The 18,197-nt window shown below is 35.6% G+C and overlaps 1 protein-coding gene across 1 annotated transcript; it reads left to right on the top strand.

Moving 5' to 3' along the window:
• Positions 1 to 6,775: 6,775 nt before the first annotated feature.
• On the top strand, positions 6,776 to 18,160 carry LOC133306068 (putative FBD-associated F-box protein At3g50710). The gene is made up of 7 exons (XM_061506347.1): positions 6,776 to 6,859; positions 7,882 to 7,933; positions 8,712 to 9,235; positions 9,369 to 9,578; positions 10,085 to 10,240; positions 15,807 to 15,854; positions 18,089 to 18,160. Exons 1-7 carry the CDS (start codon positions 6,776 to 6,778, stop codon positions 18,158 to 18,160), a joined length of 1,146 nt encoding a protein of 381 aa, XP_061362331.1.
• Positions 18,161 to 18,197: the final 37 nt, after the last annotated feature.

Here is an 18,197-nt window from a genome sequence, read left to right as displayed (position 1 = left end):
ATAATATATGAAAATTAAAAATTTAAAAAAAATTAATTTTTTAGAAAATCTAAAAAATTACCGGCTACCAAACATGCCCCTTGATGATTTTGTTGATTTAATGGATGCAGGACTTGAACAATCAATAAGTACTCAGAGCCGACAAGATTGATGGTGGAAGTCAATCTTCTGCATAACCACGGGATGATAAGTAGGACTTTGTAAATTAATGCTCATCATGTTACTGGTTTTTATTTCTTTTTGTCTCGCACTCAAAAGGAATCATTTATTATTTTTTGATAGAATTAATGTCTTGATTGTGGGGCGGGTATGTATCTTATCAAAATTTTATCTCAATTTTCGGTTATGGCAGATTTTATAGGCCTATGTTTCTTCTATTCTAATTTGAATTGTACTTATAATGAAATCATTTACATTGTTTTGAGGATAACATTGGAATATGCTTTTCTGTTTACAGCAAACACGGGATAACATTCTATCTTATCAAAATTTTATCTCAATTTTAGGTTTTGGCAGATTTTATAGGCCTATGTTTCTTTCTATTCTAATTTGAATTGTACTTATAATGAAATCATTTAAATTGTTTTGAGGATAACATTGGAATATGCTCTTCTATTTACACCAAACACGGGCCCACTTCTAGTATTAGATCGTTCAAGCATTCGACTTGGTATCGACCCAGTGTCCGGTCATAAATCCTGATTCAACCGATTTTTTTAGACTACTAGACTACCATTACTTATTAAATAAAATGCACCAGAATTATTTCAAAAATTGTATTAAATGGGAATCGAACCCCATGCATTGAAGATAGACAATATAGTAATTACAACTAGACTATATCAGGTTATTGTTTGAATTGCACCATTTAAAATATTTATTATATAATTAAGTATAAAATATTGTAACGCCCGGCCGCGTCAAGAATCAACGGTTATCCCCACATACTAACACGAGACTTTTTTTCCTCACTCGCACACTTCCCGGGAAAACTTCACAGGAGGTCACTCATCCCAGAATTGCTCCAAGTCAAGCACGCTTAACTATGGAGTTCTTCCGTTCTGGGCTACCGAAAAGAAGATGCATCTTATTAGTATAGGTAGTACTGATTAATGCTTATAAGCTATCCCAAACTGTGCAGTTTCACACCTGCACAGTCTTTGGAATCCCTCTCTTTCGGGTGTCGATTCGATTTATTCATGCATGTAACCCCCCACTGGAAGCCTGTCAGGAGCCGCTCCTTGTTCATGCCTTTTCGCATCGGCGATCTCTCCCCGCCTTCATCAGCGCTCGGGATGTTACAAATATAAATTTATATATATATTCTGTTCATGCGGTTCAACCCGTGACCCACCGGTTGAACCATTGATCCAGTGACCCGGTACCTCGACCGGGTCAATGACCAGTCCGGTTCTAATAACATTGGACAGTACTACTCCAATTATTGAATCCAGTTTGGTCTTTACATAGATAGTTAGATATTAAGCCCTAGTTATCAACGATATTTGAGTTGAATATATCCTATAAATTCATGTCAAGGTTGTTAAAATTGAGATTTTAAATAAAATCATAAAATGGTTAAAAAAAATTATAAAACGTAAAATCGTAAAAACGTAAAGGTGTTTGGAATATTAGTAAAATAAAATTTATGAAAAAAAATCATAAAAATGTAAAATCAGAGTAAAAAATCGAGATTTTAACAACTATGTTCAGGTCATTTAAACGACTGAAAAGTAAAATTAATCATTAATTAATTATTTTTCATTAAATTTTAGTCACCGTCTAAATCCTAAGTTTTTTTTTTGGTAATCTATCTAAATCCTAAGTTACTATCCTATCCAAACTCACTACACACCTATTATTATAATTTAAAAACATAAAACAGAAATGTTTTTCCTATGTTGTTGGAGATAAATTATCTTATGTTAGTGAAATAAAATTATAAAAGAGACCACAAATAATTGAAAAGATAAAAAATAGAGGTGAGACCCACCTTTGTTATATGTGTGTAGGAATTTAGTTTATCTTATATTGAATGAGATAAATATAACCCAACATAAAAAACAATTTAGAAAACTTATGATAGAGCTCTAAGAGATTAAAATCCAAAAAATGAATTTAGAGAGAAGTTATATATATATATATATATATATATATATATATATATATATATATATATATCTCACTGTAAATTTTAATTGAAATGGATGGTCTTCAATGACCTTATAAGAAAGTGGCTGTAACACCCCGTGTATACCCGATTTGTTAACATATCATCGTATTAAGCTGCGCTTAATTAAAAAAAATGTGGAATATCTTTTTCTTTTCAATTATGACATCATTATACTTAGCCAAGTTGATTACTTCATCAATTTCATAAAATATCGCCTGTATGTAAATTGCAAAAAGACATCTAACTGGAATACTTCATATATATAGATAAAGTGAGTATCTAAGTCACGACATTACAACACGTAATCCGGACAATATCCTGATACATTATTACAACTCCAAATAAATCAAGACATAATCGAGTCTCTGTGGCATGGACAATCTCCATGCTCACCAAATCAACAACATAACCACAGAGTCTCAACAGAGGAATCCATAAACTGAATCTAAACGCATAAGACAGTAAATAGGATCCAACATCCAATCATAACAGCATATCAGCATAAGCAGCATAAACATGTAACATCTATCAGCTAAGCTCGATCTGGCCTCCTGCCCTAGAGGTCTCAACCCCCGATTACCTGAACATGAAATAAGCATTCCCCAAACGTGGGGTGAGATCTCTAAACCAGAAATCTCAGTAAGACAAGGGGTCCTCAAGGATCTTCCACCCCAAGCTCACTTACATGTGCAATATAAGTTCTAAAAGCAGTAACTCAGTATAAGTTCAAAAACTCAATGCAGTGCAACAGATATTCATGCCATGTGTGTTTAAACTATTATATTGGCCAGAGAAATGCAGGAATACGTCTATTACCTACATATAGTACAAGGAACACCGTTTGCACCTCACCCACAGTCTCACCATATCGTATGTACTACATACTCAGGCTTACCGTATAGGTGGAACACCACATGCATATCATAAAGGCACTAGCATATAACAGCTCAACAGCATTTCCAAAACATCAAAAGCATGTAACACAGCATGCATATAACCATACCCCCATGGGACATGGTGGAACCATAACATGGCTAAACCGAGGACACGAAAGCTTACCTTGCAAGCTCACTATCCAATGCCAAGAGTCCATACAGCTCAAGTTCAACACACAGCAGATCTCAATCTGATTCGGACCAGCAAGCATATCAACAACAAAGCTCAAAAGCATAAACATAAAGACTACGTTTTTCCTTTTACGATTTATGTCTTAGGGCTTCACACAAAGCCATAAGCCCTTAACCACTTGATTCTGACTTAGTGTAATTAAAACAGAAGTTCAACTTCATCACTCTAGGGTCCACAAACCCCCAATAGCCTACTGTATGAACAGTGCAGCTACTGTTCTTTGAAATCCCATAATATCTGGATACATGTCGGGGGCATATCCGGATATCCAGATCCCCATATCCGGATATCAATATTCGGATACCATATCCGGATATTTCGCGACAGAATGCAGTTTCTGCATTTCGCGAAGATATCTTTCCAAGGTACCATTTTTAACACTTTAAAACGTCAAAGCATGCATCTTTAATCTGCTTTAAGTCCACATACCAGTTGGTTACTTGTTTAACCCATTTACATGTAAAGACACCACCTTTAAACCATTAAAACTCATGATCAAGGTTAGGCAACTTACCCAAAGCTCAAAACAGCCAACCAAAGGTGCTCTTGGAGCTCACCAACAGCTCCTCAAACTCAGACCAAGAAGGAGTACGAAAATGGACCAACAAAGTTTGGTTCTTGACACCAAAGGTCACTCCTTGGAGCTTCCACACTTAAGGAAATGATGCTCACTATAATAGCCCTATCCTAATTAATTAGTAAATTAAATGTGATTAAATAATTAAGCATGTATTAGTGAGTAAGATTAGGTATATGACCTAATTAAGTGAATTGGGGTCACTTCTGAGGTAAAAAGTGCACTCAGTGAAGATTAAGGGGTATAAATGGGTGCCGGCAAAAGTACCCAAAATATAAAAATGAAAGTGGAAATATTCCTAGAAAAATATTTCAGACTTTTGGGTAAAGTTTGGTAGTGAATGGAGTTGAATAGATAAATGAACTAATACCCACTTGATTCCACTTAACCATGATTAAGTGACTAGGCAATAAAAAGAACCCATTTTCCCTCCCCACCCGTTAAGCGCCAGAAAAGAAAGAAAGAAAGGAGGAGAGGAAGAAGGAGGGAAGGAGAAGAAAAGAAAGAGAAGGGGGAAAACCCTAGAGTGTGCAATCCTTGACCATTTTGAGTGATTCCAAAGCCTAACCCACTCCAAATCTTCCCCTCTTTCACAATCAAAGCTTGGTTTTGAGTGGGAGTCTTTGTGGAGTGAGATTTCAACCTCCAAAAATCTGACCCCTAGGTAGAGTTGAGGGATTTGTCGGCTTCTACCTCCATGGAAGCTTGAGGAACAACCATTCCTTGTTGTGTGATCCATTGTGGTGAGTTTTTCACTCTCTTTCACACAAATTCCTTGAGTTTTACATGATTAAGGTTTTGATGAATAGTGTTTTGGAGTTTTATGATAATGTGAGTTGATTGGTTATGTTCTAGGAGGATTGAGACTTAGTATATGTTATGAAAAATGCTAGGAATGACATTTAATCGGTGAAAATGAGCTTAGATAGTCATTGGTTATGCTTTAAAAATTGCAAGGTTTAATGCTTGATGTTGGACTTTCATGCATTAGAAATCAATGGTTTGGTTTGGTTGAATATTGATTGTGTCCATGTTATGTTTAAGATTGAAGCATTTGGACCAACCTTGAGTGACCAACCATTGGAGCAAGCTATGGAGCTTGATTAGCTCTATGGAATAGGTGTGTACTTTGCAAGTTATAATTGAAATCAAAGTTGACTGGTTGTAGAACCTGTTGGTGGTGCGCGAAGGTTGAATTGAAGCTTTGAGGTGAGCCTTTGGACCTTGGGTGTAATTCCCTTGATTTTTCCACCAAGCCCTGAATGGGTAGTGGTTGTGTTAGTGTATATAAATGCAATGAAATAGTTTAATGCTTTGTTATACGTATGTGTATGCTTTTGGTGTGGCATAGGATGGTGTTTCCCTATGTTGGTATGTTGCATGACGATGCGTAAATCATACTTAGTAGTTTAGCTGGCCAGTAAGACTATTTGCATCTGAGTATCCTTAGGACAGCTTGAGAGCTCGAGGGATTTATCCGGAGATGTTGTTTACACACTGCATGGATATGTATTTATTGCATTATTATTGTTAGTGCTATTACACTGATATTGAACTATGGGGTGGAGAGATGCTCCAAGGACCCATAGTTTACTTTGATATATTCGTATATCTCACCCCGTGTTGTGGGGACCTCCTTTCAGGAAAGGATGCTGCAGGAGCCTCCAGTGGCAAGTGGCCATATTTGGATTAGTGGATGCATGAAGATGTTGCATTTTTTTTTGGGATTACATATGACATGTAGAAATACCATGTATAGGATCTATATTTGAAAGCAAATTGTTATATGTATACCATGCTTTATTGGATGGATTTAGCCTATGCTCACTTCTTTTGGTGCCTATTTTGTTGTTGAAAGCCAAAGGAGTGATCATAGTTCTTTTTGTAGCTAAGACTCATGAATTGTAATTAAGACATGTTGAAAGGTTGTAATTAATGGAGATATATGTATGATAAAATGGTATGCATTTTCTCTTGTGTATGAGTACTTTGAAAGACTAGAATTCATGTATTGAAAGAATCATATGATGGTCAATTAGGTGAAAGGAGGCCTCTAAGTGGAAAATCCAAGTAGAAGTAAAGATATCCCGTCTTATTGTCCAATTTTCGTATTTTATATGATAGATTTGGACCCTTTTGTCTCAATGGAAGTTGTAGATATTTCTCTTAACTTTCCATAGAGACCAAGATTGGGTAATTTGGATGAGTACAACTCAAGTTATGGGTAGAATACCATAGGAGGTCAAATTGTCCTGTTTTGGGTGCTTGCTCCAGAACTGCCACGCTCTGAGCGTGAGATTCACGCTCTAAGCGACAACCTTTCTGTTTTCCCACGCTATGGGTGTGGAACCCACTCTATGGGCGTGGGGGTCCTGGGAATTTTGCACCCTTTTCTTAGAAAATGCGTAACTTGGGCTACGGTGCTCCGATTTAAGCGCGATTTGAATCCACGCGTAACTAATGAAAAGTCCTATAATATGTTGAACAAATGGAGACCATAAGAGTAGAATAGGAATTTCTTAAATAAATAAAGGGTGGATGCGTTTAGATTCTAAAAGCAATAAAAGTGAGACCTATAGTAGTAATTCCACATGTAGTTAAGTTACATTCACCTTATGGGAATTGTTTTAAGTCTGGAATTGATTTAATCAAAAGCGTTTATAAATAAAAAGGAAAAAGTTTATCCGTACTTTAATTCAATTTGGTGTTTGTAACTGTGCTTAATGCCGTACGTAATGATAACAAATCGGTTCTAGAACGGGGTGTTACACTCACCACAAGGTTCACCAAACTCAGCCTCTCAACCCCTCACAAACAGCCTCTACACTCAGAAACACAAGGCTTTCCTCTTACACAAGTCTCAACCACACCCAACCATAGTGTTTAGATGAAGAGAAATGGAAGAAAAGGCTTCAAGCTCACCAAATGAAGCAAGTAGGCAATGGAACAGTAACAAGAAGCTGACCAGCCATCCAACTCACGTAGGAAGAGAGAGAGTCTAGGGTTTTGTGCCCAACATAAGTGTATATATAACCACTTAACCATAAAATACACAGTATTAACTTTAATTGCTACGCTTAGCATTTTAATCCCAAACTTTGGATTCTTAACCTACTCAATTTTACAAGAATTATCATATATTTTTTTTATTTTTCGGAGCACTTTTTCGGTACGCGTTTTTCATAGCCAGTATCAGTTTCTGGCACCAGTTCTCATTATTTTAACTTGAAACTCGTTTTACAAGTCCTATACATTATTTTAGGAATTATCATTCACTTATTATAATTTTACGGGATACTTTTTCGGTACGCATTTATATCGACTAGCAGAACCGGTATCTGCACTTTTCTTCCGAAAAACGATTTTCAGCACTCTTAATCACTTATTATAATTATTAGAGCCTCATAATAATTATTAGGGTCAATTATAGAATTATTTCCTAATTCTCATATATAATTAATTAATTTCTTTAATTAACGGTGCAGGTTCTTACAGTGCCATTCCCCTAATCTAAACCTCCATACCAAAGCTGTGACTTAGGTTTTGAATCTCTAAAATAATAAAAATTAATTTTATTTACAAATAAGTTTTAATAAAAATTTATTTAAAATGGTAATGATTTAAAATTTTATTACGAAATTGTAATTATGCAATATATATTTGATAACTTCAATTTAAATTCTTTTTTAAACAAGATTTTAAATGATTTAATTGATTTCTTTTCAACTCTAATTAACTTAATCAAATTCAAACTCCATTTTTATTTCCAAATGTTGCAACTTAAATTGTAGATATTAGAAGAGAAAGGAAAAAAAAGGAGAGAATATCAATTTGTAAAAAGTTACTTTGTCCCATTCACAAATATTTAAGACGCGTACGCTGATAGTGAGTTACATTTTGTGTAAATATATATGGTCGGTTCATATATGATGCCAAGGTTGGATTATATTGCATGTTTACATGTCAATTTGAATATTACGCTTTTTTATATTATTGATTGTAGATACCAAACTACCTAATAGCCTTTCTCCACATCCATATAAACTATTCTCACGGTTACTAATCCATTGGTGTATATCAGCAATTAATTGGTAACAATGTAATTACCATGCCCACAATATTTTTAAATGAGGAGTTTCACACGCGTGACGTTTAACATCTCCATTGCAAGCGCACTAGTAACCTCAACGTAAATATATTTAAACAATCCACAAAAAACCATGATTTTTGAAATTGGTCTCTTCTTCTTCTCTTGAGAAGCCAAGCTCCATAAGTGAACATTAATTCTTGACAAAGAAGAGACCGAGGGGACATGATTTTCATTGGATGGTGAGCGGTGCCTGTTATTGTTTGATGAGCCCAAGAAAGAAAAAACAAAACGCCAAAACCAACAGTGAACAACAAGAGTATATTCAGCTTACGTTTTTAAGTTGATATATATATATATATATATATATATATATATATATATATATATATATATATATATATCATATTGATAATTACGATATTTATTTAATAATTAATAGTACCATTAATTTAATACATTCAAATCATACATACAAATTTAATTATAATATTAAATTCAAGCTACTGTATTACAGAGTTGTTGCATTTATTAAGGCCTCTTGGACTTTTGAATCCTTGCTAAGATTCGTTTATTTGTTACAAGAATGGGACAGAACCCGTAGTTTCTTTATGTTCAAACGATGGCCGATAGGATTAGTACTATGTCTGCGGGTGTTCTATGCCACATTCTTTCTTTTCTACCAACCAAAGAAGCTGTTGCAACAAGTGTTCTTTCTAAGATGTGGAACCCTTTGTGGCGCTCAGTACCAACTCTAGACTTCGATCTTGACTACAACAACGAAAGCAAAGAGAAGTATTACCGTTTTGTTCAATCTCTATACGAAGTTATTCTTTCACGAGATTCGAATCAACCAATCCAAACATTCCGCATCAAGTGTGGGACTTCACATTGTGAGCAAAGTAATGTCAACGTATGGGTTAATGCTGCACTACAACGCAATGTTGAGCACCTCGATATCCTTCTGTCTTGCAATTTGAATATCAACTTGCCTTCCGCCATTTTTAGACATAGAACCCTCGTTGTTCTCAAGTTGAATGGAATAGCACTCAAAGCTACTTCATCGGTTGATTTACCCTCACTCAAAATCCTGCATTTGGACCTCGTTATGTTTTTAGAAAGAAGATATTTCGCTGAACTTCTTTCTGGGTGTCCACTTCTTGAGGATTTGGTAGCAAAGAATTTCATGTTTGATAATCGTTACCCGACATCTTTAACTGATAGAGAGTTTAAAGGATATCCAAGTTGGTCAGAGCAGATATTCATAAACGTTTTGCTCCGCTTGAAAACCTTAATAATGTAGAGTTTTTGCGCATTGATAAGGTTCTAAGTCAAATTTATGCATAATAACTTTTCATTTTTTTGGGAAATGGTACAACATTTTGCTATTTTATCTCTTGCAGGGTTATGATCCTATTAATTTTGTGTTTGATGAACATGAGATGGATAGGGGGATTGGCGATGATCCGAACCCTTATGCCAAAGATAATATATCAGTGTTTCACAATTTAGTTCATATTGAACTCACCTACTTTCATTATACTATGAATTGGCTTGATGTGATAGAATTGCTCAACCATTGCCCCAAGCTTCAAATTCTTTTTATTGATCAGGTTTGTTACGTTTCTTTAATTTAATCCTTCTAGAAAGTTTGATATCTCAAACTCGAAATGATACAAACTTGTTTTAAAAAAACACAGGTCTTTTAAAGAAAATTTTCTTTTTTTTAGTAAAAAAAAGAGAAATATTTTTCTCATATGAAAAAACTTATCTCTGTGTTAAATGAGAAAACTTATGTCTGTGTTCCACACTCATCGAAATTTGAATTAGTATTTTTTTTTCCTTTTTTCTAGTTGTGAGACCTACCTAATTATGTCTCTACATAAGTCAATGTTATCTCATGTAATATGAAAAAAACATTACATTGCCCATAAATAAAACTTTATAATATTTTCTGATTTCATGTCTGTTGTGAACATGGTTTTCACTACGTTATTTATTAGTATGTTTCTTTCTTTAAGAATGATTGGTGTTCCTTTTTTTTATGTATAATGTTTTGTTTGTGGTGACGTATAATGATGTTTTCTTGTTCATTTCATCTCACGTCTATTGTTAATAGGATTTCCGCTTCGTTGATGATTATAAAGAGCTAGATTGGCAATACCCACTTTCTGGTGTTCCTGAATGTATTTCATTGCATCTTAAAACATGCCATCTTAATGATTACAAAGGCTCAAAAGGTGAAGTTCGATTTGCAAGATATGTGATGCGAAATGCAAGTATGTTACGTACCATGAAAATCTTTGTTAGAGCTGAAATAATTCGAGAAGATAAGCTCAACGAGTTCGAGATGCTAAAAGAGTTATCCTCATGCTCAAGGTGTTCTCCAACTTGTGAACTTTCATTTGAAATAATATCGGACAGATTTGAATTGTACATGTAGGGACAAAGTATTTCTTGGATGTCCGCCCTTATATTTGTGGTAAGAATGTGGAACTTGTTTGAGTTTTCAAATTAGCTGATCTGTTTGTTTGTTTTTAACTTTTTTTCTTCTGAGGGATGTAACTGGAGTTGCAGTGTACCCATTTTGTGGCAATTATATGTTAAATTCTGATCTTTTGCATAAGCACAAGGATAAGTTTTGAATTGTAATTTAGTGTTTATCATGTTAGTTTTTATTTTTATTTTTATTTTTCTCTTACGATCATGAGCACACACTTTTATTATTTTTTTTGATAGCATTAACTTTTTGATTGTGGTGTACGTAGTTTAAAACAAATTTGGGTAGAAATTAGTTTCTTACTAAGTATTCAGATTTCTAAAATGAGGATAATTAATATTACAAGCTCGTGTCTTATAGTAGGCTTGTTTGATGCATGGTTCGACACTGGAAAGTTTATTGTGAAAAGAAGTAATAGTTATCAGTATTTTACAAGTATTTTACAAGTATTTTACAACTATCAGTGAATTACCCGTGCGATGCCCCGGAGAAAAAGAACAAAATATTTGTCGTCCGTCGTGGTTTGTTAATCGCACTACAAATCTTATAGTTACAAAAACCTGTGTTGTTATCTTGTTCTATATTTCAGATAAAAAAAACTACAGCAATGACACAAAACTTTGCAAATGTCAACCATAACCAAAAATCTGCTATCCAGAGTGATCAATATTATGCAAATCAAATATAGTTATCTACTCGATGAGTTATGTAAAAAACAAATACGTCATAGTAGACTATGTTAAAATGAGGATGGCTAAAAAAAGAAAAATGCATACAACTTATTGCTAACTATAACAGCACTAATAAAATCAAGATAAAAAACAGACCAAGCAAATATGGAATTAAAAAATCAGTGTCACTCTGCAGCAATCATTGGACAGATGAGTTCACATATCAAACATGTGATTTTCTATGTTTATCCATTACCAGGGACATCCTCTTCTACCATCATATTTATGCTTACGATACAAAATGCAAATGCTCATTAAATAAATTACGCTAATATGTTAACACCCAGAAGTAATAATCTCAACAAAAAAAATGGTTGTTTTTTTAGAACCCAAAAAAGCGTTTTCTTAGAGGGATTTGAAAGCAAATTAACCAAATGTATAAGTCATATTTTTTTGCTTACATTGGAACAAATGTGTCTAAACAGCATCAAATCAATACGCATCCTAAAAACTTGTAACAATATAAAGAACCCACAATGATAAATTTGTAAAAAACAACAACATACATTTAGGTCCACCAAAGACTTAAAGAATGAGGTGATAATAGCTTCGTTGCTTCAAACACTTGAAACTTGATATCTTAACTCATTATATGACTCCAAATTATTTTTTTTACGTTGACCTTAAATAACATGGATTTTTCATTAAGAACGTTAAGTTTTCTTGGATAATGTTCCAAATCAGCACCCTACACAAAAAAAACTCGTTCAAAATTAAGTATAACTCATGCGATGCACGGGAAAAAAGAAATATGTTTGTTTGTCTCGTAAAAGTTAATGCAAATCATAAAAATATATCTCTGTATTTTATTTAAATCAATATTCTTAGCTACCTAACTCCAACTTTTTGTACATATAGAGTTGGCAAATTTTTGAGTTATTATGTTTAATATAAAAGAAGAAGAGCAAAATTTTAATTTAATTACAAAAAAATATAGGTGGGCCAGTTCTCCGGACTGACTTCACTTTGCAACCTCTAATTATCAACATTATATACATACCAGCATGTAATAAATTTTTATATTTATCTACACGAAAAAGTTCTTATATTTGCATCTAAGTTTTTTTATTTTATCTCAGAGATGGACTTTCGTTTATTACAATCAGATTTAAAAAATAATAATAAATAATTATTTTTGCAAGGATTTGTGTCGTTTGTATTTGAAATTTTACAAATTTGTATTTACAAAAATTAAAATAAGATTTAGAAATTTAATTATAAAAGAAGAATGATGAAATCTTAACTTAATTATAAAAATATTTGGTAGGCCGGCCCTCCGGGCCGAGACCAGTTTGCCACCTATAACTATTAGCGTGTAATAAGTTTTTATATTTATTCACAAAAAAGGCTCTTATAATTGCGTCTAGGATTTTATATTTTATCTCAGAGATGAACTTTCATTTATTACAATTAGATTTACAAAATAATAATAAATAATTATTTTTTTGTAAGGATTTGTGTAGTTAGTATTTGGAATTTTATAAATTTATATTTACAAAAATTGAAATCTGAATTAGGAATTTAATTATAAAAGAAGAATAGTAGAATTTTAATTTCATTATTAAAATGTGTTGGCAGGCGGGGCGTGCAGGCCCTTTAGGCCAAGCCCAATTTGCAACCTTTAACTATCAGCGTTTTATGTAAATAATTATTTTTTTGCAAGGATTTGTGTCATTAGTATTTTGAATTTTACAAATTTATATTTACAAAAATTAAAATCAGATTTAGGAATTTAATTATAAAAGAAGAAGGATAACACTTTAATTTAATTATACAAATGTGTTGGTGGGCCGGCCTTTCGAGCCCGAGCCCAATTTGTCACCTCTAACTATCAGCATGCAATAGATTTTTATATTTATCTACAAAAAAAAATTTTATCGTCACATTTAGATTTTTATATTTTATCTCAGAGATAGACTTTCATTTATTACAATCAGATTATATATATTAAGATTATATATATCGTCAGCAAAGTTTCCAATGGTGGGTTTAAGATTATATATATTAAGATGTTACTCATGACACAAATTTTTCATGTTGTTAGTCAATACTCCACGTAAATTGTTAAAATTAAATTAAGTTCTTATGTACGCCCATATTTCTTCTATTCTTATTTTAATAATAGGTATAATGAAATCATTTAAATTGTGGAATCTTTTTTTAAGGTTAAATTGTGAAATATTAGGGGACAAAATGAAATATATATTGTATAGAAGGATGTTTTAATCGCATATAAGAATTTGTTTTATATTTTCTATATACTAGAGTTTGTTACAAGTAGGTAAAAGAATAAAAAAAAATTGCTAATTCATTTAAAAGAACTGATTTTTTAAAAAACAGTTCTTGAATGAAATTGATTTTGAAAAATAAATTCTTGAACTAAACTGTTTTTTGAAAAATCAGTTCATGAACTAAGTTGATTTTCAATACCAATTTAAGAAATAATTGGTCTAAAAATCCATGAATTGAATTTTTTTTCTCTCTCTATTTTTTCTCTTATTATTATTATTATTATTATTATTTTGGTAAATATTTTTCTCTTATTTACTTATTTATTTAGTTTCTTCTTTTTCTTTATTTTTATTTCTTTATTTCTTTATTTTTTCTTTTTCTATCTTCTTTTTATTTTTAGTTTATTATCGCTTTTTATTTTTTAATATCATCAATATTTTTAATTTTTCCTCATACTTTTTATTTGGATTTAGAAATAGTTCAAAAATCAGTTTTCCGGATGTGTAAAATAGTCATAAAAAGCACTACTAGAAAATTCACAATCAGCGAGGAAAAAATTCTCTTACAAAACAGCAAAATTCCCTTGCAAAAACTGTATACGACGGAATTTGCGAGGGAACAGGTGCCTCGCTAAAACCCTCCTCGCAAATAGACTTGCAAGGGAAATTTGTCATATGACAATTCCCTCGCAAATTGCTACGGAAAAGTTCCTTTGCAAAAAAGTAAATTTCCCTCACGAACAACAGACCTATCTACAGTGTTTTTCCGTCGCAGATTGCGACAGAAATTTCGAGTATAATTTTCCTCGCAAATTTTCGTGGCATAATTTGCAAGGGCTATATTAAATTTTCGTGGCGCATTGGTGAGTCCAAACGGGATCACCAAATACTCAAAGTGACCGTATCTCGAACGAAACGCGATCTTAGGGACATCCTCCGACTTCACCCGAATTTGATGGTATCCGGACCGGAGATCAATCATGGAATACACACAAGCACTCCTGAGCTGATCGAACAGATCATCAATCTGAGGAAGGGGATACTTGTTCTTGATCGTCACCTTGTTCAACTGCCTGTAGTCGGTGTACAATCGCATTGTCCCGTCCTTCTTCTTGACAAATATGACCGGTCCTCCCCAAGGAGACACGCTCGTCCGAATGAAATCTTTCGCCGAAAGATCCTCAATATGCTTCTTCAGCTCAGCCAACTCCGGTGGCGACGTCCGATATGGAGCTAAAAAAATCGGCCCCACACCAGGTAACAAATCAATGGAGAACTTTATCTCCCGCTGTGGGGGAAACTCAGGAATCTCCTCAAGAAACACCTCGAGGAACTCCCTCACCACAAGAATGCCAGTGATATCCTCCTGTGTCCCACTCACCAAACCTCCCAACATGACATAACCAAATGCCCCTGCTCTCAAGGCCTTTCTAGCCTGCAACAATGAAATATATGGCGAGGAACTAGCTGTGGAATCACACGGAGACATCACCACGCGCTTTGCACATCAATCAATCAGTGCACAATTTCTAGAACACCAATCCATGCCCAGAATAATCTCCAAGTTGGCCATCGGCAATCCTATCAGATCCACTGAGAACTCACGGCCGTCCCACTGAAACGCTACATCGCGATGTACAGTGGTAGAATCACATGTTTCTCCAGTGGCGGTAGTCACCCGCAACGATGGAGAAAGCACAGATATGGGCAACTCAAGCCCCAAAATAATCGGGGTAGCAACAAACGAATGTGTAGCCCCAGAATCAAACAATGCATCAACAGCAAAACCACCAATAGGCACAGTACCTCTAACAAGGTTCGGAGCGCGGTCCGACTGCTGCCTATCCAAGGTGTACACACGCCCAACAGAAGGTGGCACCGCAGGTGCCGAAGTAGAAGCCATCGGAACCATCTGCAAAGGAACTGCCTGAACAGCCGCAACTCTCGCTGTCGACGACGGACAATCTCTAGAGAAGTGGCCCTCCTTGCCACACTGGAAACAGATCAACTGACCCGAAGCACAACGACCAACATGCTCCTTTCCGCACGCCGCACATCTCGGAGTGGATGGAGGCCTAGCTGAACTCCCCTGCTGTGAAGCAGCCCTCTTGAATTGACCAGGCGCCTGCCTAGTCGCCGACTGTTACCTTTGCCCTTCCCAGCAAACTTCCTGTCCTTCCAAGAAGTAGGAGCATGAGTGGAACTAACAGTCCCCTTGGTCTCGTCGACTTTGACCCTGTTGGCCTTGCTCGCAATGCAGACATCCTCAATGTCCTTACACTGCTGAACCAGTGTACCAAAATCGCTCGAAGCAGCTCTAGCAATATGCTCAGCAATCACCTCACTAAGTCCTCTGCGAAACTTAGCAGCCAGAAACATCGGAGTAGGAGGAACCATCCAGAAGTGCGCAAACTTCACAAGTTCATTAAACTTGGCCAGGTACTCATCAACAGACATCGAGCCCTGAACCAATCTATCAGATTCCCCCTGCTTCCTCTCCTGCGCATCGTAGGGAAAATACTTGCCCAAAATGCATTCCTCGAAGAATGGCCACGTCATGACATGACCCTGCATCTCATAAGCACGAGAGGTGTTCGTCCACCACTCATGGGCATCGCCCTCCAGCATGTAAGTCGAGAACATCAGCTTCTGCGGGTCTGTACACTGCATGACCCGGAATATCTTGTCCAGCGCCTGTAGCCATCTCGCCGCAACAATAGGATCCAAAGACCTATCAAACACAGGTGGCTTATGCTTCCTGAAAGCATTCAGGCGACGATCAATCACATCACGATCTTCAGCAGGCTCCATAAAGGTCTTCATCGTCTCGGCGACATGAGTAGCACTGCCAATGTGACTCAGGCTCTCATCCTGAACACTAGGTGGAGGCGGCGGCGGCGGTGGCGGTGGAAACTAACCTACAGCAGGACCAGCCCTCATATCCTCCAACATGACTCTCATCATCGTCATGTTCGCCATCCTGTTCGGCTCGAGGACATCCTCAGTGGTCCTCCGGTTCGCTTCACGAACCTATTCTGCGGCTATCCTGTTCTCCTCGCGAACAACGTCCATCATTGCCGCATTGGCCAATCTAGTGACCTCCTGATCGACTAACCTAGCCGCCTGCATCTCAGCCAATGCAGTCAGGATAGGATCGGGTTGATCCTCAGAAGTCTCTCGTGTTCTCCCGGACCTTTCCATGACTCTGCACAAGTTACACAAATTATGAGTTGATCAGGCCCACACAATGTGATCACATATGCAGTATCATAATAAAATTCGACGAAGTATACACACAAGACAGACGCAACCAAACATCCTAGCTATTGCAATACATACATGCTTTTTCCTCGAACCATTGCAAGTGGTATCAGAGCAGGCCTCTCTTCCAGTACGGTGTGGTTCGAGGACGAACCAGGTGGAAGCTGGTGGGCATGTAACATCCTGAGCGCTGACGAGGGCGGGGAGTGATCGCCGGTGCGAAAGGGCATGGACAAGGAGCGGCTCCTGACAGGCTTCCATCGGGGGGTTACATGCATGAATGAATCGAATCGACACCCGAAAGAGAGGGATTCCAAAGACTGTGCAGGTATGAGACTGCACAGTTTGAGATAGTTTATAAGAATTAATTGGTATTACCTATACTAACAAGATGCATATACTTTTCGGTAGCTCAGAACGGAAGAACTCCATAGTTATGCGTGCTTGACTTGGGGCAATTCTGGGATGGGTGACCTCCTGGGAAGTTTTCTCGGGAAGTGTGCGAGTGAGAAAAAAGCACACTGAAAAGTCTCGTGCTAGTATGTGGGGATAGTCATTGATTCTTGAAGTGGCCGGGCGTTACACAGCGCAAACAACTGATATTTGGCAGCAGCAAAAAAAGAAAAAAATCAGAAGCAACAATGTCGTCCCACGTTCGCATAGAATATAGAGAAGCAGATGTATTTTTTAAATGTTTTTAACCAATCCAATGCAGAAAGTAACTCAACATTAATTGAGTTGCATGCCACAATTCAGAATTCAAAATCAAATTTTAAATTTCAATTTAAAATTCAAACTCAAATTTCGAAATTCACATTAACAATAATTTGTAGAAAGTAGAGGTACATTAAATGTTTTGTCTGCCACCAACCATTTATAACAAATTTTGACCATTGATGTAAACTAAGAAATCTTGTCCATCGATTTGCTCTTGGAAAATTGATTTTGTTTTATATTTATTTTATTCACTGATTTACCAAAAAAGTAAAGGTTTTTAAAATCTTATAGTATGAACACAAAGGTGAAAGTGAATGAGAAAGCGACACATCAACAGACTTACCAAAGAATGAGTTTCTCTTAGAATATAAGATGTTGAAGGAATAAGAATATAATTATCCTAACTATAATAATATCTTAAAACATTGAGTTTCACATGTTGGAAGCAAAGGATTTGTATTTTGATAATAGTTACCAGAGATCTTCAACTCACAGAGAGTTTAAAAGGCTGCCCAAGTTAATTAGAGCTGATATTTCTAAACGTTATATTCCGTTCCTAATAGTTAGTAATGTAGAGTTTTTGAGCATTGATAAGGTACTGAAAATCAGATTTATGTAGAATCAGTTTTCACTTTTTAAGGGAAATTGTATTTCTGATATTTTGCTATTTTTATCTCATGCAGGGATATGATGTGGATGATGTGATTGCTGACCAACAGATGGATACGGAGAATGGCGATGACCCAAACCCTTAGGGTGTGTTTGGTATGCAGATTATTTGTGTTTGCCTGG

This window comes from Gastrolobium bilobum, unplaced genomic scaffold (assembly GCF_033153095.1).
Source record: "Gastrolobium bilobum isolate Gb01-03AN ecotype WA unplaced genomic scaffold, APGP_CSIRO_Gbil_v1 utg6539, whole genome shotgun sequence".
NCBI lineage: Eukaryota > Viridiplantae > Streptophyta > Magnoliopsida > Fabales > Fabaceae > Gastrolobium > Gastrolobium bilobum.
The sequence above is the reverse complement of the archived record's forward strand: the minus strand, read 5'-3'. Positions and strand labels throughout refer to the sequence as shown.